This window comes from Myxine glutinosa, chromosome 13, assembly GCF_964187855.1.
Source record: "Myxine glutinosa chromosome 13, kmMyxGlut1.1, whole genome shotgun sequence".
Classification (NCBI taxonomy): Eukaryota; Metazoa; Chordata; class Myxini; order Myxiniformes; family Myxinidae; genus Myxine; species Myxine glutinosa.
This window is the reverse complement of record NC_136273.1, coordinates 1,896,618-1,922,297: the sequence shown is the minus strand read 5'-3', so window position 1 is coordinate 1,922,297 and position 25,680 is coordinate 1,896,618. Positions and strand designations below refer to the sequence as shown.

The window sequence follows — 25,680 nt, the reverse complement described above, 5'->3', positions numbered from 1 at the left end:
CGGACCAAACAATGTCATGCTTGGCCGGCTTGCCCCGGAGGGCCTCGTAAAGGGGCCGCATGAGCTGAGCAGCGCGGGGCACGAATCGGTGATAAAAATTCACCATGCCGAGGAACTCTTGGAGGGCCTTGATGGAACGGGGACGCGGGAACGTGGTGATGGCCTCGACCTTGGTCGGCAGCGGCACGGCCCCGGTCTTGGTGATGCGGTGGCCCAAAAAGTCAACGGTCGTCGCGCCGAAGTGGCATTTGACCGGGTTGACAATTAAGCCGTGCTCGCTGAGGCGACCGAACAGTGTTCGGAGGTGGAGGAGGTGCTCGGCGCGGGACGTGCTGGCGACGAGGATGTCGTCCAGATAGACGAAAAGAAACGGCAGGTCGCGCAGCACGCCGTCCATCAAGCGCTGGAACGCCTGGGCCGCGTTCTTGAGGCCAAACGGCATCCGCAAAAATTCGAACAGGCCGAACGGCGTGATGACGGCCGTCTTCGAGACGTCGGCCGCCCGGACAGGTACCTGGTGGTAGCCCCGTATCAGGTCAATTTTCGAAAAGATGACCCGTCCCGCCAAACGGGCGGAAAAGTCCTGAATATGCGGGATCGGGTACCTGTCGGGGGTGGTAGCGTCATTGAGACGGCGGTAGTCACCACACGGGCGCCATCCACCCCCCGGCTTTGGCACGATGTGCAGTGGCGAGGCCCACGCGCTATCGGAGCGCCGCACGATGCCGAGGTGCTCCAACGCGTCGAATTCGGCCTTTGCCACGGCGAGCTTGGCTGGGTCGAGGCGGCGGGCCCTGGCGTAGACCGGCGGGCCCGTAGTGGGTATGTGGTGCTCGATCCCGTGCCGCACCGCGACGGCCGAAAACGTCGGCCGCGTGAGGGCCGGGAATTCCACGAGCAGGCGAGCGAACTCGTTCGTTGCCGGGAGGGCGCACGCCAGTTCGGTCGGCGCGGAGCTGCTCATTGTGCATGCCAGGGAGCTGAAGGTCTCGGCGTGGACAAGGCGACGTCGTTTGACGTCGACCAGCAGCCCGTGCGCGCAGAGGAAGTCGGCGCCCAGCAAAGCCACGGGGACGCTGGCGGTAACAAAAGTCCATTGAAAGCGCTGGCTGCCGAAGCAGAGGGTGACGACGCGTGGGCCGAAAGTGCGTATGGCCGAGCCATTAGCAGCGACCAAAGAGGGGCCGCAAACTGCGTCCAGCCTGTCCTGCTCGGAGGCAGGTATGACGCTCAGTTGGGCACCGGTGTCGCACAGGAAACGCCGTCCAGACGCTTTGTCCCGAATAAACAGCAAGTTGCCCGAGTGGCCGGCGCTCATGGCTGGGAATGAACGCCGGCCCGGCCGTTTCCCGACCTGCCGAAAGTGCACGGGGGCCGGCACGTCCGAGCCTTGTGTCCGAACCTGGTGTGGTAATAACACCACGCCCGGTCAGGTGGAGGCCCCGGCCGTCGTGTCGGAAGCGGGCGGTGCGGCGTGGCGGCCGCCAGTTGCACCGGCAGTTCGGCCTCCAACCGCGCAGGGCGCTCGGGCGTCGTGGGCGTCGCCTCGGACGGCGGCGGGCTCCAGGTAACCGCGCCGATGTGCTGGCCCGCCGAGGAGATCTTATCGGCTTCCCTGGCGAGGGCGCGGGAATCCGTGATCAACGTGCCAGCCAGGGCGAGGCGTACCGGGTTAGGCAGCTGACGGAGGAACAGCTCCCGGAACAGGAATGCCGGAGAGTGCTCGCCGAGCAACGAGAGCATATAGTCCATGCGCTCGGACGGGCGCGTGTCGCCGAGCTCGGGCAGGTCAAGCAGGCGCCGTGCGCGTGCTGCCGGTGAGAGGGCGAAAGCACCGAGGAGGAGCGTCTTCAGCGCGTCGTATTTGTCAGCAGCCGGCGGGTGCTGGAGGAGGCTCAAGGCGCGGGCCGCGGTGGCGGGACCGAGCGCCGCCACAACATGGTGGAAGCGGGTGTCGTCCGCGGTGATGCCTCGCAGGGCGAACTGGGAGTCCGCCTGGGCGAACCAAACAGCCGCGTGAGCCTCCCAGAAGGTAGGCAGTTTAAGCGTCACTGCCGTATCCATGTCGGTAGGTCACCAATGAAGGAACTGCGCTCCAACGCGAGTCGAAAGAATTGACGCGACCAAAGACGGAATTCGTCCGAGTTGCTTTATTGAAACAAAACAGCTCAGGTATTCTGACAAGCCCGTTTTTCGGGCAACAATATATATACACATTTATGTCGGGAAGTTTGCCCGGCAAAAGCTATACCGGGCATGCCCGGGTATCAAGGGCGAGCCTTGGAAAGGCGAGTCTGGACCTGCCCGGGCGTGTTTGGCTGCGGCCTGGCAAGTCGAGGCTGGGCGTGCCCGGGCGCTCTGGGCGAGCCCTGAAAAGGCGATAGCGGGCATGCCCGGACGCTCTGGGCGAGCCCTGGAAAGGCGATAGCGGGCATGCCCGGACGCTCTGGGCGAGCCCTGGAAAGGCGATAGCGGGCATGCCCGGACGCTCTGGGCGAGCCCTGGAAAGGCGAGACCGGGCATGCCCGGGAAAGACGAGACCGGACGTGCCCGGGAGGTTCGGGCGTGCCCGGGAACAGTGAGTCCGGGCATGCCCGGGAGAGGCGCGTCTGGCCGTGTTCTGGCCGGTGCAAGGCGATTATGTACATCCAGCGGTAACCGCTACAATATACACTATACACACGTCTCATAGGATAGTGGAACAGGTAGTAGAAGGTAAACTTTTAGAAAGTGGAACAGGTAGCAGAAGGTAAACTTTTAGAAAGTGGGCCAAAGTGGACACAGGTGGATGATCATGCATTCCTACATCACAGCATGAAGAACATGGTCTCAATGGGTGTAGACAAGCTGATAAATAGAGAGGGGAAAGTCCAGGAGGAGCTGGTGGGCAGTATAATTGAATATCTGCAAGGAAGAGCAGCAAAATTGAATACCTGCAAGGAAGAACAGCTTAATTTAATGCATGAAAGGAAGAGCAGCATAATTGAATACCTGGAATGAAGAGCAGCATAATTGAATACCTGGAATGAAGAGCAGCATAATTGAATACCTGAAAGGAAGAGCAGCATAATTGAATACCTGGAATTAAGAGCAGCATAATTGAATACCTGAAAGGAAGAGCAGCATAATTGAATACCTGGAATTAAGAGCAGCTTAATTTAATGCATGAAAGGAAGAACAGCATAATTGAATACCTGCAAGGAAGAGCAGCATAATTGAATACCTGAAAGGAAGAGCAGCATAATTGAATACCTGAAAGGAAGAGCAGCATAATTGAATACCTGGAATGAAGAGCAGCATAATTGAATACCTGAAAGGAAGAGCAGCATAATTGAATACCTGGAATTAAGAGCAGCTTAATGTAATGCATGAAAGGAAGAGCAGCATAATTGAATACCTGGAATTAAGAGCAGCATAATTGAATACCTGGAATTAAGAGCAGCATAATTTAATACCTGGAATGAAGAGCAGCATAATTGAATACCTGGAATTAAGAGCAGCATAATTGAATACCTGGAATGAATAGCAGCAAAATTGAATACCTGAAAGGAAAAGCAGCATAATTGAATACCTGGAATTAAGAGCAGCTTAATGTAATGCATGAAAGGAAGAGCAGCATAATTGAATACCTGGAATGAAGAGCAGCATAATTGAATACCTGAACGGAAGAGCAGCATAATTGAATACCTGAAAGGAAGAGCAGCATAATTGAATACCTGAAAGGAGGAGCAGCACGATTGAATACCTGCAAGGAACAGCAGCATAATTGAATACCTGAAAGGAGGAGCAGCACGATTGAATACCTGCAAGGAAGAGCAGCATAATTGAATACCTGGAATTAAGAGCAGCTTAATGTAATGCATGAAAGGAAGAGCAGCATAATTCAATACCTAGAATGAAGAGCAGCATAATTGAATACCTGGAATGAAGAGCAGCATAATTGAATACCAGAAAGGAAGAGCAGCACGATTGAATACCTGCAAGGAACAGCAGCATAATTGAATACCTGAAAGGAGGAGCAGCACGATTGAATACCTTCAAGGAAGAGCAGCATATTTGAATACCTGGAAGGAAGAGCAGCACAATTGAATACCTGCAAGGAAGAGCAGCATATTTGAATACCTGAAAGGAAGAGCAGCACGATTGAATACCTTCAAGGAAGAGCAGCATATTTGAATACCTGAAAGGAAGAGCAGCACGATTGAATACCTTCAAGGAAGAGCAGCATAATTGAATACCTGAAAGGAGGAGCAGCACGATTGAATACCTTCAAGGAAGAGCAGCATATTTGAATACCTGGAAGGAAGAACAGCACGATTGAATACCTTCAAGGAAGAGCAGCATATTTGAATACCTGGAAGGAAGAGCAGCATAATTGAATACCTTCAAGGAAGAGCAGCATAATTGAATACCAGAAAGGAAGAGCAGCACGATTGAATACCTTCAAGGAAGAGCAGCATAATTGAATACCTGGAAGGAAGAACAGCATAATTGAATACCTGCAAGGAAGAGCAGCATATTTGAATACCTGAAAGGAGGAGCAGCATAATTGAATACCTGGAAGGAAGAACAGCATAATTGAATACCTGGAAGGAAGAACAGCATAATTGAATACCTGCAAGGAAGAGCAGCATAATTGAATACCTTCAAGGAAGAGCATGACAAAACAGTTTTAGAATGATGGTTCCAGGTGTGAGAGAGGTGTGAGACTCCAACCATCAAAAGGTGTGTTCGAAGCAGATGATCAATTTCTTATTTTCTCAAAGATGGAAACGGACTTTTCCTTAATTTTTACTTTGTGTCACTTTATGTTTCCAGATGTATCACCATTGTGACCAAATAACCCCAGGAGCTTTGGTAGTGAATGAGAGCCAATGGAAACGCCAGTGATACATTTGAGAAGTTGCTCTCTGGATTTTATCTTTTTGTTGTGTGACAGCTGTGAAACATTGTCAGCAACTCTTCAAATACTAGATTATAGTAAACATCAATGTCAGCAACTCTTCAAATAATAGATTATAGTAAACATCAATGTCAGCAACTATTCAAATACTACAGTATAGTAAACATCAATGTCAGCAACTCTTCAAATACTACAGAATAGTAAACATTGTCAGCAACTCTTCAAATACTAGATTATAGTAAACATCAATGTCAGCAACTCTTCAAATACTAGATTATAGTAAACATCAATGTCAGCAACTCTTCAAATACTACAGAATAGTAAACATTAATGTCAGCAACTCTTCAAATACTAGATTATAGTAAACATCAATGTCAGCAACTCTTCAAATACTAGATTATAGAAAACATCAATGTCAGCAACTCTTCAAATACTAGATTATAGTAAACATCAATGTCAGCAACTCTTCAAATACTAGATTATAGTAAACATCAATGTCAGCAACTCTTCAAATACTAGATTATAGTAAACATCAATGTCAGCAACTATTCAAATACTACAGTATAGTAAACATCAATGTCAGCAACTCTTCAAATACTACAGAATAGTAAACATTGTCAGCAACTCTTCAAATACTAGATTATAGTAAACATCAATGTCAGCAACTCTTCAAATACTAGATTATAGTAAACATCAATGTCAGCAACTCTTCAAATACTACAGAATAGTAAACATTAATGTCAGCAACTCTTCAAATACTAGATTATAGTAAACATCAATGTCAGCAACTCTTCAAATACTAGATTATAGAAAACATCAATGTCAGCAACTCTTCAAATACTAGATTATAGTAAACATCAATGTCAGCAACTCTTCAAATACTACAGAATAGTAAACATCAATGTCAGCAACTCTTCAAATACTACAGAATAGTAAACATTAATGTCAGCAACTATTCAAATACTACAGTATAGTAAACATCAATGTCAGCAACTCTTCAAATACTACAGAATAGTAAACATTGTCAGCAACTCTTCAAATACTAGATTATAGTAAACATCAATGTCAGCAACTCTTCAAATACTACAGAATAGTAAACATTAATGTCAGAAACTCTTCAAATACTAGATTATAGTAAACATCAATGTCAGCAACTCTTCAAATACTAGATTATAGAAAACATCAATGTCAGCAACTCTTCAAATACTAGATTATAGTAAACATCAATGTCAGCAACTCTTCAAATACTACAGAATAGTAAACATTAATGTCAGCAACTCTTCAAATACTAGATTATAGTAAACATCAATGTCAGCAACTCTTCAAATACTACAGAATAGTAAACATTAATGTCAGCAACTCTTCAAATACTACAGTATAGTAAACATCAATGTCAGCAACTATTCAAATACTACAGTATAGTAAACATCAATGTCAGCAACTCTTCAAATACTACAGAATAGTAAACATTGTCAGCAACTCTTCAAATACTAGATTATAGTAAACATCAATGTCAGCAACTCTTCAAATACTAGATTATAGAAAACATCAATGTCAGCAACTATTCAAATACTACAGTATAGTAAACATCAATGTCAGCAACTCTTCAAATACTAGATTATAGTAAACATCAATGTCAGCAACTATTCAAATACTACAGTATAGTAAACATCAATGTCAGCAACTATTCAAATTACAAATACTAGATTATAGTAAACATCAATGTCAGCAACTCTTCAAATACTAGATTATAGTAAACATCAATGTCAGCAACTCTTCAAAAACTAGATCATAGTAAACATCAATGTCAGCAACTATTCAAATACTACAGTGTAGTAAACATCAATGTCAGCAACTCTTCAAATACTAGAGTACAGTAAACATCAATGTCAGCAACTATTCAAATACTACAGAATAGTAAACATTAATGTCAGAAACTATTCAAATACTACAGAATAGTAAACATTAATGTCAGCAACTATTCAAATACTACAGAATAGTAAACATTAATGTCAGAAACTATTCAAATACTACAGAATAGTAAACATTAATGTCAGAAACTATTCGAATAGTTAACATTAATGTCAGAAACTATTCAAATACGACAGAATAGTTAACATTAATGTCAGAAACTATTCAAATATGACGAAATAGTAAACATTAATGTCAGCAACTATTCAAATACTACAGAAAAGTAAACATTAATGTCAGAAACTATTCAAATACTACAGAATGGTAAACATTAATGTCAGAAACTATTCAAATACTACAGAATGGTAAACAGTAATGCCATCAACTATTCAAATACTACAGAATAGTAAACATTAATGTCGGAAACTATTCAAATACTACAGAATAGTTAACATTAATGCCATCAACTATTCAAATACTACAGAATCGTAAACATTAATGTCAGAAACTATTCAAATACGACGGAATAGTAAACATGTCAGAAACGATTCAAATACTATGGAATAGTAAACATTAATGTCAGTAACTATTCAAATACTATGTTGTAGTAAGCATTAATGTCAGCAACTATTCAAATACTACAGAATAGTAAACAATGTCAGCAACTATTCAAATACTACAGAATAGTAAACATTAATGTCAGCAACTATTCAAATACTACAGAATAGTAAACATTAATGTCAGCAACTATTCAAATACTATGTTATAGTAAACATTAATGTCAGCAACTATTCAAATACTACAGAATAGTAAACATTAATGTCGGAAACGATTCCAATACTACAATATAGTAAACATTAATGTCAGCAACTATTCAAATACTACAGAATAGTAAACATTAATGTCGGAAACTATTCAAATACTGCAGAATAGTTCACATTAATGTCAGCAACTATTCAAATACTATGGAATAGTAAACATTAAAACAACAACACAACAACAGGCATTTTAAGGCCATTTTCGCTGCAAGAGCGGGGGTTAGCCTTGCAGTCCCCAGGACAATCTTCTCCATTTTTCCCTATTTTCTGCATCTCCCCTTGTTAACCCCCTTGCCCGCATTTCTTCTTCGACCATCTTTAGCCAAGTCTTTCTCAGTCTTCCCCGTCCTCTACCTCCCTCCACATTCATTTCCATCACTCTTCTCAACCAGTCACTTTCATCCTTCCTTAACACATGACCAAACCATCTCAACCTGTTCCTCTTCACAGCATCAATCACAGGCTCTATGCCCATCATCTTTCGCAATTCATCATTTGTCTTCCTCTCTCTCAACGATACTCCACACATCCACCGAACCATTCGCATTTCCACCCTTTCCATCCTGCGTTGCTGCTCTACGTTCATTACCCATGTCTCGCTCCCATAACTCATAACACTTCTCACACATGCAGCATACACCTTTCCCTTCAGCTTCAACGACACTCCCCTCATCATCAGCACTCCACTCAGTTCCCGAAACTTCTTCCATGCACATCTCACTCTATCAACCGTTGCCGAGTCTGATCCACCTTCTCCATTCAGCATGTCTCCCAGGTAACAAAATGTTTTCACACCTTCCAGCTTCACGCCGTCTCCAAGATCCAACTCAACATTTCCTCCATCTGCAGCTCCCTCTGTGCACACCTTACACTTGAATGTAGCTGCCACACTGGTTAATGACCCTCTCAAACCACTACATTTTTGATGAACCCAACTCAGCGCACATTGTACATTGAATGGAATTCACTCCGACACCCTTCCTGCATACAGCATATGAGTAAACATTAATGTTAATGTCATTAGTAAGCATTAATGTCAGAAACAATTCAAATACGACAGAATAGTAAACATTAATGTCAGAAACTATTCAAATACTACAGAATAGTAAACATTAATGTCAGCAAATATTCAAATACTACAGAATAGGCAACATTAATGTCAGAAACTATTCAAATACCACAGAATAGTAAACATTAAGGTCAGAAACTATTCAAATACTACAGAATAATAAACATTAATGTCAGCAAATATTCAAATACTACAGAATAGGCAACATTAATGTCAGAAACTATTCAAATACTACAGAATAGTAAACATTAATGTCAGCAAATATTCAAATACTACAGAATAGTAAACATTAATGTCAGAAACTATTCAAATACTACAGAATAATAAACATTAATGTCAGAAACTATTCAAATACTACAGAATAGTTAACATTAATGTCAGAAACTATTCAAATACTACAGAATAGTAAATATCAATGTCAGCAACTATTCAAATACTACAGAATAATAAACATTAATGTCAGAAACTATTCAAATACTACAGAATAGTAAATATCAGTCAGCAACTATTCAAATACTACAGAATAGTAAACATTAATGTCAGAAACTATTCAAATACTACAGAATGGTATATTAATGTCAGAAACTATTCAAATACTACAGAATAGTAAGCATGAATGTCAGAAACTATTCAAATACTACAGAATAGTAAGCATGAATGTCAGAAACTATTCAAATACTACAGAATAGGAAACATTAATGTCAGCAATTATTCAAATACTACAGAATAGTAAACATTAATGTCAGCAACTATTCAAATACTACAGAATAGTAAACATTGATGTCAGCAACTATTCAAATACTGCAGAATAGTAAACATTAATGTCAGCAACTATTCAAATACTACAGAATAGTAAACATTAATGTCAGCAACTGTTCAAATACTACAGAATAGTAAACATTCATGTCAGCAACTATTCAAATACTACAGAATAGTAAACATTAATGTCAGCAACTATTCAAATACGACAGAATAGTAAACATTAATGTCAGCAAATATTCAAATACTGCAGAATAGGCAACATTAATGTCAGCAAATATTCAAATACTGCATAATAGGCAACATTAATGTCAGCAAATATTCAAATACTGCAGAATAGTAAACATTAATGTCAGCAACTATTCAAATACTACAGAATAGTAAACATTAATGTCAGCAACTATTCAAATACTACAGAATAGTAAACATTAATGTCAGCAACTATTCAAATACTACAGAATAGTAAACATTAATGTCAGCAACTATTCAAATACTGCAGAATAGGCAACATTAATGTCAGCAACTATTCAAATACTCCAGAATAGTAAACATTAATGTCAGCAAATATTCAAATACTACAGAATAGTAAACATTAATGTCAGCAACTATTCAAATACTACAGAATAGTAAACATTAATGTCAGCAACTATTCAAATACTACAGAATAGTAAACATTAATGTCAGCAACTATTCAAATACTACAGAATAGTAAACATTAATGTCAGCAACTATTCAAATACTCCAGAATAGTAAACATTAATGTCAGCAAATATTCAAATACTACAGAATAGTAAACATTAATGTCAGCAACTATTCAAATACTACAGAATAGTAAACATTAATGTCAGCAACTATTCAAATACTACAGAATAGTAAACATTAATGTCAGCAACTATTCAAATACTACAGAATAGTAAACATTAATGTCAGCAACTATTCAAATACTACAGAAAGGTGAACATTAGTCAAGTTGTAAATTTCAGCTGAATTTGTGTTTGTCTGAGACTTATTAATGAATAAAATATATTTCAGAAAATTCGCTCAACAAGCATTTACATAATCCATACTTGTCCTCTGACACGAACTGTGCCATACTCTGATACTCTGATACTGTGCATGAATCCACCAATTTTAGGATGAAAGGGAGGAAGAAGAAGCAGCTACACAGAAGCTGGCTCTGAAGAAGGCACGAGAAGTCGCTGAGGTTAGCCCACCACCAGCCTCCAACATCGCACCCTCAGGGTGAGCCTTTCTCACACCTTATCGTTTTTCATTTTCATTATCATCCATAAAAACAACACATTGTTTGATTCAGCTGTTTGTGCTTTTTGTTTGCTGATGTAAGAAAAAATACAATAAAATTCTGACTCAGCTATAACAGATCATTGGGTATGCATGATCGAGGCTCATGGAAGAGTTAGCACAGAGTGGAAAGGAACATATTCAAACACTACTATTCAGTGTATGGGTGCAAAATACTACTACTATTCAGTAAAATAAATACTACAATTTAATGTACTAGTGAGGTACCCGTGCTACGCACGGGTGGGAGACCAGAACCAAACAGACAATGCAGAAACGGCGAATGCTAAAGCATGAAACAAATAAATTCCACATTCCTGTAGCACCTTCAGTCGCACGTCAGACATGGACAGCAAGTTAGTGAAGGACTTCCATGAAAAACGTACCCGTTGGCAAACAAATGGGTATGTTTGTTCCATACCCAGTCAATGGCGAATCTGCATATGGCGATCCACGAATTCACGTTTAGAAAGTAGAAACCGTCACTGCATTTCGTCATTCACTTGAACTCGATATCTCTTTTTTCATTCCAAACAGCAAAACTACAATCACAAATTAAATAGCATGGATATAAAAAATATACTTTTAGCAACATTCGTGACATAAACAAATATTTAAATCCTGATGTGAAGTTCCGTACGGTTGGGTGAATACAATTACGAATTCAAAATCGTAATTGTATTCACTCAATTCAAATCATCAATTGATACTTTAACTAGAACGGGCACTCGGTAGAGCACATACCTTCGCCGCAGCTACTTTTGTTGCCAAAATAAAAGACTACAAGATCTGTGTAGCAAAGCATTTTGGCATTAGTTTCATACAAATTGGACACAAATTGACCGCGCTATGGTAAAAAGACGATTTTGACCTTTTCATGACCTTGACCTTGACCTTTGACCCGATCGATTCCAAAATCTAATCAAATGGTTCCCGGATAATAACCTATCATCCCACCAAATTTCATGCGAATCGGTTGAATACTTTTTGAGTTATGCGAATAACATACACACACACACACACACAGACATACAAATAAATACACAGCGATCAAAACATAACCTTCCGCTTTTGCGAAGGTAACAAAACGATTAACATGATTAACGTTTAACGATTTAACATTACGATTGAATGACGGTTGTATTTGGATATTATCAAACCCGCTCATTGCCGTCATCTGTCCACTTCCGGATTCGCGGCAGGTTCATAATTGTCATCAAAATCTAAACAGTATTTGTAGAATTTCAATAAAAGCCACATCACTGTTCATATCGGTAAATATTATTCCATCGTGTTTGGAAAAACTGGAAAATTGGAAAACAATATTGCCTATTTTACTCCCAGGGGTCCCAGGATTACCCACCCAAAATATCGTTGCGATCGGTTGAGCCGTTTTTGCGGTACCTTCAAACGGACAGACGGACATTCGGTGAATCATAGTAAAATAAAGAATCAGAATTGTCTGAAGGGGATCTAAGGGGTCTGAAAATGTCTAAAAAGGTCTAAAGGTAGAAGGGGTCTACACTCTACAGGGTATTAAAAGGTCTCAAAGGTATAAATGAATCTAAGGGTCTTCGGGGTTCTAAAGGGTCTTCGGGGTTCTAAAGGGTCTTTGGGGTTCTTCTAAAGGGTCAAATATAATGAATGCACAAACTCACGTTCTGTGTTGACAAACAGACAGACAAACAAACATACCCAAATACAATACCCTCTGCTCTGGTGAGCATAACTGGAAAGGCATTCGGTAGAGCGAATACCTCCAATAAGCTGACCAGTTTGCATTTTGTATCCCTCTGATAGGCTGGACCTGCATTCGGATCGTAACCATAATCGAATCCAATGGTTCCCAAACGTTTTGGCATGACGCACTGAAGGGGGCCCGGCAATGACGCGCGCTGAAAGGGAGCTGCAGTTTTCGCTGCAGTTGTTTGTTTGTTTTCTTACTTGTTTTCTTGTTTGTCAGGGCGATATCTCAGCCATCCTTTGAGCTCAGAAGCTGAAATTTTGGCACAATAGTGAGCAAGTACTTTGGCAAAAACAGCATTTTTTGTTTTTTGATTAATAATTAAATACTTATTTATTTCCTTTCTCATCTGGGCAATATCTCAGGCACCATTTGAGCTAGGAAGCTGGTATTTGGACACGGCAGTGACCAAGTGATTTGGCTGTAAAGGATATTTTTGAATTGTTGATTGATAAATTAATCGATTTATTATTTATTGATTCATCAATTAATTATTGAATTTTTGATTAATTGATTTAATTAATTTTCAAAAAGTTTCAGCTTCGGATGAAATACTGGTGGTTGAGGTATGCTATTAGGCAATGGATTAAGAAATTATTTTACGATCACTATTTATTGATTTTAATTACACAATTAATCAATCAATTATTGTGCACCTCTTCTTCCCAATACCGTCTCTATGTGCTGCACGGTAGTATCGCCGGGCGCCGAGGGCGCGCCGGCAATACCACGCTAGAGGATATTTATTTATTTGGCATGGGGGTGATGTAATTTGAATGTATCTGTACTTGTTTATACTTTTGTCATAAAAGGACATAAAAAGTCAAAGGCTCTCTTTCTCTCTCTCTACTTGCTCACTGAGGTAGGCTACACTCTTAAGTCACTCCATATTGTGAACTTTGCCACCTCCTCCAGCATACATAGAGAACCGACTGTGCTCTTTCCTGAGACAACCTGCCAGCCCTCTAATTCTGTCAATCGGATGTGTGAATGTTTGACTGTTGTGTATTTGGTGCCTTAGGGAATTTGTTTATTTTTATGGCGTAGCTCATCGGGCAAAGCCGTCTAGAACAGTGTTTGTCCATCTGTATGTATGTCCCTTCAAACGTATACCAATTAGAGCTGAGGATCTGGTCACATGACAGGGTGATGTGATTACGTCTGATGTCATTACGGCAGTATGCGGCTGACTCTCCACACACCGCCATTTTGATTCCAATTTCGCTCAGGCCGAACATATCGTCGAACCTGTCATATATCACAATCGCCATGCTCTACCTTTACATTTTTCATTCAGTGTGAAACACAAACAAACCGATTGTTAAAATGACCATCAAATGTCGAAAGCATCGGCGTTACGTCTCTTCCAACAAAAAGGTACGTATAGGCCTTAGGCTTCATGCCTCACCTTCGGGTCGGTTCGGACAAATTAAGACCAGGTTTCTTAATACAGTGGTGTATCGTTTCAGTAGTATCGTTTTTGTCATAGTAATAACAAGCGTTACACCTAGCTCCCCCGTCGGTGAAGTGATGTGAGTTGACAAAGTGGAAGACGCAAGGCGGCCATCTTGGATTTTGACGTGGCGACCCAATTTTCACTAGCGTTCTCCCTTGTGCGTAGATACACCCACACACCAGATTAGAAGTTAGTAGTTCGTTTATTTTTCAAGATATTTCGCTCACAAGGTTCAGAAATATATATGGTGGCGGCCATCCTGGATTTTGACGTGGCGACCCAATTTTCAATAGCTTTCGTCCTTATGCCTAGATACATCCACACACCAGATTAGAAGTTGGTACTTCGCTTATTTTTCAAGATATTCCGCTCACAAGGTTCGGACATACATGGCGGTGGCCATCTTGATTTTGACGTGGCGACCCAATTTTAAATAGCGTTCTTCCTTGTGCCTAGATACACCCACACACGAGATTATAAATTGGTACTTCGCTTATTTTTTCAAGATATTCCGCTCACAAGGTTCAGACATACATGGCGGTGGCCATCTTGGATTTTGACGTGGCGACCCAAGTTTCAATAGCCTTCTTCCTTATGCCTAGATACACCCACACACCAGATTAGACGTTGGTACTTCGCTTATTTTTCAAGATATTCCGCTCACAAGGTTCAGACATACATGGCGGCGGCCATCTTGATTTTGACGTGGCGACCCAATTTTCAATAGCGTTCTTCCTTATGCCTAGGTACACCCACACACGAGATTATAAATTGGTACTTCGCTTATTTTTTCTCGATATTCCGCTCACAAGGTTCAGACATACATGGCGGCGCCCATCTTGGATTTTGACGTGGTGACTCAATTTTCAATAGGGTTCTTCCTTATGCCTAGATACACCCACACACCAGATTAGAAGTTGGTACTTCGCTTATTTTTCAAGATATTCCACTCACAACGTTCAGACATACATGGCGTCAGACATACATGGCGGCGGCAATCTTGGATTTTGACGTGGGTTGCACCCATACACCAAATTAGAATTTGGTCCTTCGCTTACGCACGCACGACCGCACGCACACACGCACGGACGGATGGACGGACGCACACACGGACGGAGGGGAAAACCATTGTCCCCCTTTCGCTCCGCGGTGCGACGGGGACAATAAACATAGGGGCAATACCACTGGTGCTCACCTGGTGGACTAAACAGTATACTGCACCGACTAAGGGTATTTTAAACCAATTTCAATGGTTGCTAGAAGACCGGGCAACATGTAGAATCATACTAACATAATCATAAGACTTTAAACAAAGAAAAAAATACGTATTTTTGGGGACAAACCACCCCCCCCCCCCACCCCCCTTCCCCCAACCCCTTATACCTCCTAAGACCCCAATTTTTCCAATCCCTTGAACAAACATTGGTATACTAGTGGGGTCACCCATGGTAATCCCACGGCTATGGACGTGTGTGACATTTGGACATCTTGATTTAGATGCTGCACATTAAATTTTACAAAATGGTTGCTGGCAATTCATCAGATCCAGAAATGGTGTAATGAACACAATTTATTTCTTTCACATAATATGTGACCCCTCACTCCTCTCCAGCTGACACTCTCCTCTCTCCACCCTCATGCCTCTCCAATCCCACTCCTCCACACACTGCCCTCCAATACCTCCTCACACTCCTCTCCAAAACTTCCTCACACTCCTCTCCAATACTTCCTCACACTCCTCTCCAATACTTCCTCACACTCCTCTCCAATCCCTCACACTCCTCTCCAATCCCACACTCCCCTCCAATCCCTCACACTCCCCTCCAATCCCTCACACTCCCCTCCAATCCCTCACACTCCCCTCCAATCACTCACACTCCCCTCCAATCCCTCACACTCCCCTCCAATCCCTCACACACCTCTCAAATCCCTCACACTCCTCTCAAATCCCTCACACTCCCCTCCAATCATGCCTCACTCGCCTCTCCAATCGCTCCCCACTCGCCTCTCCAATCGCTCCTCACTCGCCTCTCCAATCGCTCCTCACTCTCCGACCCCTCGCTCCTCTCCAACCCCTCACACTCCTCTCCAATACCTCCTCACACTCCTCTCCAATACCTCCTCACACTCCTCTCAAATACCTCCTCACACGCCCCTCCGATCGCTCCTCACTTGCCTCTCCAATCTCTCCTCACTCACCTCTCCGATCGCTCCTCACTCACCTCTCCGATCGCTCCTCATTCGCCTCTCCAATCGCTCCTCACTCTCCAATCCCTTGCTCCTCTACAACCCCTTGCTCCTCTCCAACCCCTCGCTCCTCACTCTCGAACTCCTCGCTCCTCTCCAACACCCCGCTCCTCTCCAACCCCCCGCTCCTCTCCAACCCCCTGCTCCTCTCCAACGACTCACTCCTCTCCAATCCCCCACTCCTCTCCAACTCCTCACACTCTTCTCCAACCCCTCACACTCCTCTCCAATCCCTCACACTCCTCTCCAATCCCTCACACTCCTCTCCAATCCCTCACACTCCTCTCCAATCCCTCACACTCCCCTCCAATCCCTCACACTCCTCTCCAATAATCCCTCACACTCCTCTCCAATCCCTCACACTCCTCTCCAATCCCTCACACTCCACTCCAATCCCTCACACTCCACTCCAATCCCTCACACTCCTCTCCAATTCCTCACACTCCTCTCCAATCCCTCACACCCCTCTCCAAATCCCTCACACTCTCCAATCCCTCACACTCCTCTCCAATCCCTCACACTCCTCTCCAATCCCTCACACTCCACTCCAATCCCTCACACTCCTCTACAATCCCTCACACTCCTCTCCAATCCCTCACACTCCTCTCCAATCCCTCACACTCCTCTCCAATCCCTCACACTCCTCTCCAATCCCTCACACTCCTCTCCAATTCCTCATACTCCCCTCCAATCGCTCCTCACTCTCCTCTCAAATCGCGCCTCACTCGCCTCTCCAATCGCTGCTCACTCTCCTCTCCAATCGGCCCTCGCTCTCCAACTCCTCTCCAATACCTCCTCACACCCCTCGCCAATACCTCCTCACACTCCTCTCCAATACCTCCTCACACTCCTCTCCAATACCTCCTCACACTCCTCTCCAATACCTCACACTCCTCTCCAATACCTCCTCACACTCCTTTCCAATCGCACCTCACTCGCCTCTCCAATCGGCCCTCACTCATCCTCTCCAATCGGCCCTCGCCCTCCAACTCCTCTCCAATACCTCCTCACACACCTCTCCAATACCTCCTCACACTCCTCTCCAATACCTCCTCACACTCCTCTCCAATACCTCACACTCCTCTCCAATACCTCCTCACACTCCTCTCCATTCGCGCCTCACACTCCTCTCCATTCGCGCCTCACTCGCCTTTCCAATCGCACCTCACTCGCCTCTCCAATCGCACCTCACTCGCCTCTCCAATCGCACCTCACTCGCCTCTCCAATCGCTCCTCACTCGCCTCTCCAATCGTTCCTCACTCGCCTCTCCAATCGCACCTCACTCGCCTCTCCAATCGCACCTCACTCGCCTCTCCAATCGCACCTCACTCGCCTCTCCAATCGCTCTTCACTCGCCTCTCCAATCGCTCTTCACTCGCCTCTCCAATCGCTCCTCACTCTCCTCTCCCATCGGCTTTTTCCCGTCTCGTTTCTCTCGTTTTTCTCCCGTCTCGTTCTTTTTCTTGCTGCACCTGTTCAAGTTTGCATCAACGTTCGTCGACTTTTTGAGGCCAGTCCGTGGCCTGCCTTTTTATAAAAAAGGTAAAAAAAAATCAAACATTCAAACAGCCTTGGACGTGCACATTGACCCCACGGCCAAGGCACACCGTCTATCAAGACTGTCCCGTTAACATTACACATGCACTTGAACCCCAAGGCTGAAGCACATGGTCATTCGAAACACACGCATCCTGACCCCGAAGGGCCACAACGCATGGTCATACAACACCACCGTAGGTTGTACCACGAGTATCTCGACGGACTCGTTCACCCGTCTCATTCGTTTTCTTGCTGCATCCTGTTCAAGTCTGCGTTCTTCATCGATCGTCACGTAGTTGTGGTGAAGTTTCATCGAAATTGCATGTGTAGTTTCTGAGAAGAAAGCAAATGCCTATTTTGGGGGATCAAACCTGGATTCACTTTGACCCCAGCAAACCCCCTTAGACCCTGTTTTTATTACCCTGCGCTCGCGAAGCGAAAAGCAGGGTGAAGCAATCGGGTGCGTACGGACATACGTGCGTGTCTGCATTTCAGTGAAGTAAAGTGTGTGCCGTGTCTGCATTTTAAAAATTCATTTTCTCGACAACCGTTGGTCCGATTGACATGAAATTTTCACCATAGGAGCACCTCCTCCTGTAGAATATTTTCGTGAATATTATGACGTCACAGGTCACGTGGTATGGGCGCCATCTTAGAAAAAACAAAAAACTTTGCACCTCTATATCTCAAAAACCGCTGCACATAAATAATTAAGACAGGTCTCATTGCAAAGAACTCTCCATGCGGAATAACATAATTATGTGAATGATGACGTCATAGGTGCCGCCGTTATGACGTCATAATTCGACAAGTAAAAAACTTTATCCGATCAGGATGAAATTTGTTCAGCATCTTCTAGGTATAAATTTATGCAGAAATAAAATTTTAATGACATCGTCGGGCACGTGTTTCGGCCGCCATATTGTTTTGAGTGATAAGCCTGAAAAACCACTAAAATCAAATTTTCTCCAAAACGACTGAAGAGATCGGGGCCAAACTTTGCAGGTAGAATCGCATACCCATGACAAACAAAAAAGTCAGTGAGCATGTCATCATGTGTCACATGGTTTCTGAGTTATGACGTTTTTAAGCATAAACTTTTAAAATCTAGCTCCTCCCTCATTTTTGATCCTATCGAGGAGAAACTTCACAGATGTGTTCAGCATATCAGTCCACTAAAATCACCTTTTGGAATTTGCGATAGGTGACATGGGTTGGCAGATACAAATAATTAAACGAAAATATTTAAAAATTCATATCTATTGAACCGCTTCATTGATCGACATAAAACTTTATATTATTATAGTAGAGGTGATGAAAAGTAACAAGTGTGCAAAATTTCAAGATGATTGGATGTACGGTCTGGAAGCTAGAAGTTGTTATTGCGTGAAGAGAAGAATCTTCTGTAGTGGGCATGGAATTAATTATCACACTGCACATGACGAGCAGGCAAAGTAAGGAGCGACCTCACGGGTCATTTTGACCTCAAATACAATTCTGATATCAGATTTGTCAATCGCTGAGGTATATTAACAAACAACCAAAACAGATTTAGCTTTTTTGACGAAAATATAACATTTGTGTCTGCATTTCAGTAAAGTAAAGTGTGTGCCTTGTCAGCATTTAAAAAATTGAAACGTGGCTCATTGTAAATAACTCCATATGGGGTATAGATGTTAACGATGATGTCATTGGTGCCATAATTATGACGTCATAATTCGACAGGGACAACGCTTAGTCTGATCAGTTTGAAACTTATTGAGCATGATATATGCAACAATTTTTGGATTTGAAAATATCTTCGGAAAAGATTGTCATGGGGCCCGCAAGGCTAACCCCCGCTCTAGCGGGGAAAATGGCCTTAAAATGCATGCTGTTGTATGTGTTGTGATCTATGCCTCAATTATTTAGAGAATATACATTTATGATGTCATCGCTCACGTGGTCTGGCAGCCATATTGGATCAAAAAAAAAGAAACGTTCAAAAATAGAAGAGTCGGCTCACATCTAGTTGACTGCGCAGGTAAGTATTCTATGAATACCATCTAGTTTTTAATGCCGTGAACATACTTTAGTCACAACACAACAAATATCATTTGTGCCAAATTTGGTCACAATCCCATCAGCGGTTTCGGAGAAGTTTCAAGTGTTTATGGACGGACTGACGGACGGACAACGCGCCATCGCATAAGCTCCTCTGATCTTTGTTCCAGGAGAGCTAATAAAAGAGTAAATATGACCATAACACTTTAATCCCAATGTCGTGAATACAAAGGCAATGGATTGAAGCGGTGTATGGTTGATGAATCAATGATAATTGGTGCACGGTACTAACAACCGCGGAATTAAGGACTTTGCCTCGGTTTTTTGATGGCATGTTATTAACGCAACCCTTGTGGGGTGTGTATATAGATTACAGTAGATCTTCCCTCAGTTCTGCAAGTAAAACATACCTCATGGATGTCGGGATTCCTCCAAATTTATTTGTTTAATGCTATAAACAGCATTTGCGACTGTTAAAAAAACTAATCATGTGTGTTTGTGGTTTATAATATTTAACAAGCCCGGCTACGCCGCTGTTAGACTTTCAGTCTTGTTTTCTTAAGTCATTCCTTTAATAATTGTGATTTCCATGTTCGAGATTCTGTTACCGTCTGTCTTGTAGACCTGTGCAATTAAATGACTTATTCTTAAGTTCCCGCATCTCTGCTTTTTGCCATGTATCTTGTGTTGTGACCACTTTGGTTAATTGAAAACTCCTGGAGGGAAAGAAATTAATTCTGGTAATCCTTTCCTTTTTTTGGATAATCGCATGTGTTTAGACTGTTACGTGCTCCTCCCCAAACCCCGGTCACGGTGTACCTCCGATCCCCGAGAGGAGTCACGGCAGAAAGATGTGTTATTCTGTATGTCAAAGATCAATGGTGAAACCACACTAATTGTTACCAACAAACAAGTATTGTATTAAGATCACACAAGAATAACAGTACAACAACAACAGTAATCAATTGTACAACCAATATATATTTCCTATGATGGTACCATCAGGTTCGTACAATATAACTCACTGTGCTCCAAGTGAGCGAAAAGAAGAACATTCCCAATGTCTCTATTCCGGCAGTCAAGCCAAAGTCGACCCGTTCCAGTAATCGTCAGAACGATGTCTAATCGAGACCAGAATCCCGTTTGGATGACAGTCACAGTCACGCTGCCAAAGCTGCGCAAAGGCACCCTCAAGGCGACCGGGAAATCACACCCTCGGGTATGGACGTTCCACAGCTCCCAATCCGCAGATTTCCCACTCAAAAGCCACGTTACACACACACACCAGATTAACGTCTGAATGCGGTGAAAATGGTTGAAGCGAAGTGAAAAACCTTGAGCGAAGCGCAAATCCTGCGCGAGGCAAAAATGGCCGACGGCCCGTTCTCATGGCGTAATGGCACTCCAACGATTCTCTTCGGAATCGACTGCAAAACCTGTCATACAGGTTATCCGTCACAGCGATGACAACTCTGTCGCAGGAATCCCTTTCCCGGGAAACCCAAAGTTCACTCGTGACTCTCGTTCGCCAATGTTTGCTCCAGACCTCGAAGCAGCTAGGCTTCTTGTCCGATTCACTCGCTCCGCCGTCTCTTCCTCTTCGGCGTCGTCCGGTACCGGTTTCATTTAAAACATTAACTTTTTTACCTTTTGAAAATAGTAACCTCTATTTCCCTTAAACGACAACAATAATTGTACATGGAATCAAAAATGTTTACAGTGGATGAAAATCACAACAACGGAAGTGACGAATCCGTAACAAGACATGCACAAAGATAGAGGGAAGATAGAGGTGTGCCAGCATGCTCTGCCTGTTTGGGTGGTGTGTTATCCCACTTTAGCCTTTAGCTTGCTATCTGCAGCATATTAACGACCTGCATGTAGGTTCCTATCTGTTACTGCTTGTGCATGTGGGAAGGAGAGGAGACCTACCCTCCACAATAGGACTGTTCGCTGAACTGGTCGTGATGGATGTTGGAGTTATATTTGAACCGTAATTTAAAGTAATATTTTGTGGGAAAGGCTGCATACAGTTTTTATGTCCTTCTGGTCTTACATGAGCCTAAAGTTGTCCAGCTCTCACTCCACAGGTCTCGTGATAGCAGTGGACGAAGGGCACGCTCTATCTGGGAACAACGTACAAATGACATACGGAGGCAGAACGTATGTGCAAGTTCGGAAGCATTGTTCAGTGAGATGGATGCCGAATCTCGTCAACGCTTTGTGTCCATGCTGCACTTGCAGCCAGACATGCGCAGCCATCTGGAACGACCACTCACGGTGGAACCCCGTGGGGATGACAGAACAGGATGCTTGATTGGGCCTACGCAAACACCGGTAAATGTGGGACTCGGGACTGTTTCTCCTCCTTGGTTAATTCAACACGAGCATTAATTTTCACCCTTATTGTCGCAACTATATACACAATCCATCATGATGGTGCTTGTGTTGCCTCTACAGTATGGAGGCGTTTACTCCACCAGGCCAGGTGCACCCACCTTCACAGATAGCACAGGTCTGATCGATGATGTCACTGGGCGGTACCGGGTCCGCAACTTGGGTGATACGTGGACCTATGGCGGTGTTCCCTGGAGCAATGGCGAGGGTTACCAACAACCGAGAAACATCCAGGTGATTCATGTCAGTAGTGGTAGAATGTTGCTTCTGGGAAATCGCGTTGAAATCCCTATGTAGACCATGGAGAATTTTGATTTCACTCCTCGGAATTTTATTCCTCTCCCCCACTCCCCCCAACACCTCCCCCCCCCCCCAATCTCACCGCCCCCCCACCCACCACCTCCCCTCTCCCCGGCTGGCATCCCTAGCCCCTCCTCTAGCATCTTGGCATATTTTATCATATTCTTCCCCTCTCCAATCTTAGCATTAGCATTTTTTGGTGAGAAATCCTTTTCCTTTGCTGCACCTCTGCTCTGGAATGACTTGCCTTCCTCTGTTCGACATGTTGACTCTCTTCCTGCCTTTAAAACCTCCCTCAAAACCTATCCGGTTTTTTTTTTCTTTTCTTTTTGTATACAACATCGAGGCTCGTGAAAGAGCGAACATTTATCACACAGAAAGACAAACCGACACATAACCGACAAACCGACACATAAAACAAATAACATCGGGAGCGGTAGACAAGATGGGGAGAGAGGGGGAAGGACACAAACACAACATTTGAGAGCAGGAACCGAGAGACATGGAGACATCGAGAGATCTGTGGGAGGGAGAGGGCTTTGGGGGTGGGAGGCATGGGAAAGGGGGTGGGAGAGGCATAAAACATATGGACACTGCCAGGACTACCAGGAAAGAAGTTGGAATGACAAACAAGGTGGATCTGGGGTGAATTAGTGGGGGTAGAAAAGATCAAGGTTTTGGATGGGGGAAGATAAGAGATGGTGGTGAACAGCTGTTTTAAAGACCTGGAGGGAGGAGTGGGATTGAAGGGAGTGTGGGAGTTTGTTCCAGAGGCGGGAGAAAAGAGGAATGAAGGAGTGAAGGTGAGCAGAGAGCCGAGATTTCGGCAGTTTAACCATCAGAGGGTGGCTGGCAGATCTTGTGCGACCTGTAGGAATATTTGGGGGACAGAGCACAGAGAGAGCTGGGGGAGCAAGGCCGGAGAGGAGTCGGTAGAAGACAGAAAGACCACCTACCTGCCTGCGGTGAGTGAGTGAAAGGCCCTCAGAGATAGCTTCATCGCGGAAGATTCCAATGATTCTGAAAGCTTTGGTTTCAACAGCGTTGAAGCCGAGCTCGGTGTGAGGCAGGAGCACCAGCCCATAGGGGAGAACAGTATTCCATTGAGCTGCGGATGAAAGCCTTGTATGTGGTGAGGAGCTCAGGTGTGCCTAGGAAGGACTTCGCACGACGGAGGATGCCCAGTCGGCGACTGGCTTTGGAGGCCAGCTTGGAAATGTGGTTTTCCCAAGAAAGATCATGGCAGATAGTGAGACCCAAAAGCTTGAGCGACAGAACTTCTTGCAGAGGATTGTTGAGAAAGTAGATGGGAGGGTTGTCCAGTCGATCTATTCGGAGAGACATAGTAAGAGTGTGAGATTTGTCAGGATTGAAAGACATGTTCCACTTGTTTGACCAGTCTGTGATTTTGTCCAGGTCTTCAGAGAGTGAGGAGGCTGCAGACTGCCGATCTGAGGGAAGAGGAATGAAGCGGCAGAGAGTGGAGTCATCAGCAAAGAGATAGAGAGGATTTTCCAGAGAGTCGGAGAGATCATTGATAAAGACCAGAAAAAGCACAGGGCCCAGCACACTGCCTTGGGGAACTCCAGCCTGAACAGGAAGGGGAGATGAGAGAAATCTATTCAGGGCCACACGTTGACTACAACCAGAGAGGAAGTCCGCAAGCCATGCATGGAGATTTCCATGGATACCATAGGAGTAGAGTTTGGTGAGCAGAGCTGGGTGCCAGACCGTATCGGTCTTTCAAAGTCTAAGTCCTGTTTTCCCTTTGGTTTGAGGTGGGACAGAGATCGAGAGTATGTCTGTGTACATGTGCGGGGGAGGGAGGGGAGGAGGAGGGGGAGTACACATCTGTGGGTTTTGAATGGGGAGGGAGAGGAATAGGGCAAGAGTGAAGGTGTGTCTGTGTGTGTGTATGTTTGTGTGTGTGTGTGTGTGTGCGGTGTGTGTGCGTTCGCATGATAATGTAAAGCGCCATGAGGGTAGTTTACTCTGCTTGATTGGGCAAAAAAGACTGTTATTATTATTATTAATTTATTGCAATCCTTCACATACCTCTCCAATCCCAGCATCTCAAAATATTTGCAATTTGTGGCTATCTGGGTAACCCTGACCAAGCGTGCAATTTGTGGCTATCTGGGTGACCCTGACCAAGCGTGCAATTTGTGGCTATCTGGGTGACCCTGACCAAGCGTGCAATATGTGGCTATCTGGGTAACCCAACCAAGCATGCAATTTGTGGCTATCTGGGCGACCCTAACCAAGCGTGCAATTTGTGGCTATCTGGGCGACCCTGACCAAGCGTGCAATTTGTGGCTATCTGGGCGACCCTAACCAAGCGTGCAATTTGTGGCTATCTGGGTGACCCTGACCAAGCGTGCAATTTGTGGCTATCTGGGTGACCCTAACCAAGCGTGCAATTTGTGGCTATCTGGGTGACCCCGACCAAGCGTGCAATTTGTGGCTATCTGGGTGACCCTGACCAAGCGTGCAATTTGTGGCTATCTGGGTGACCCTGACCAAGCGTGCAATTTGTGGCTATCTGGGTGACCCTGACCAAGCATGCAATTTGTGGCTATCTGGGCGACCCTAACCAAGTGTGCAATTTGTGGCTATCTGGGCGACCCTGACCAAGCGTGCAATTTGTGGCTATCTAGGTGACCCTGACCAAGCGTGCAATTTGTGGCTATGTGGGTGACCCTGACCAAGCGTGCAATTTGTGGCTATCTGGGTGACCCTAACCAAGCATGCAATTTGGGGCTATCTGGGTGACCCTAACCAAGCATGTAATTTGTGGCTATCTGGGTGACCCTGACCAAGCGTGCAATTTGTGGCTATCTGGGTGACCATAACCAAGCGTGCAATTTGTGGCTATCTGAGTGACCCTGACCAAGCATGCAATTTGTGGCTATCTGGGTGACCCTGACCAAGCGTGCAATTTGTGGCTATCTGGGTGACCCTAACCAAGCATGCAATTTGTGGTTATGGGTGACCCTAACCAAGCATGCAATTTGTGGCTATCTGGGTGACCCTGACCAAGCGTGCAATTTGTGGCTGTCTGGATGACCCTGACCAAGCATGCAATTTGTGGCTATCTGGGTGACCCTAACCAAGCGTGCGATTTGTGGCTATCTGGGTGACCCTAACCAAGCGTGCAATTTGTGGCTATCTGGGTGACCCTAACCAAGCAT

The 25,680-nt window shown here is 44.1% G+C and overlaps 1 protein-coding gene across 1 annotated transcript in view; it reads left to right on the top strand.

The window, feature by feature from the left end:
• The window catches only part of LOC137439185 (putative voltage-dependent N-type calcium channel subunit alpha-1B), an 856,614-nt gene that overhangs the window by 319,092 nt on the left and 511,842 nt on the right, over positions 1 to 25,680 (top strand). Inside the window, exons 18-20 of the mRNA XM_078766934.1 lie at positions 10,596 to 10,702; positions 21,883 to 22,129; positions 22,253 to 22,423. Coding sequence (XP_078623060.1) covers positions 10,596 to 10,702; positions 21,883 to 22,129; positions 22,253 to 22,423 — 525 coding nt within the window. The remainder of the gene's footprint in view (positions 1 to 10,595; positions 10,703 to 21,882; positions 22,130 to 22,252; positions 22,424 to 25,680) is intronic.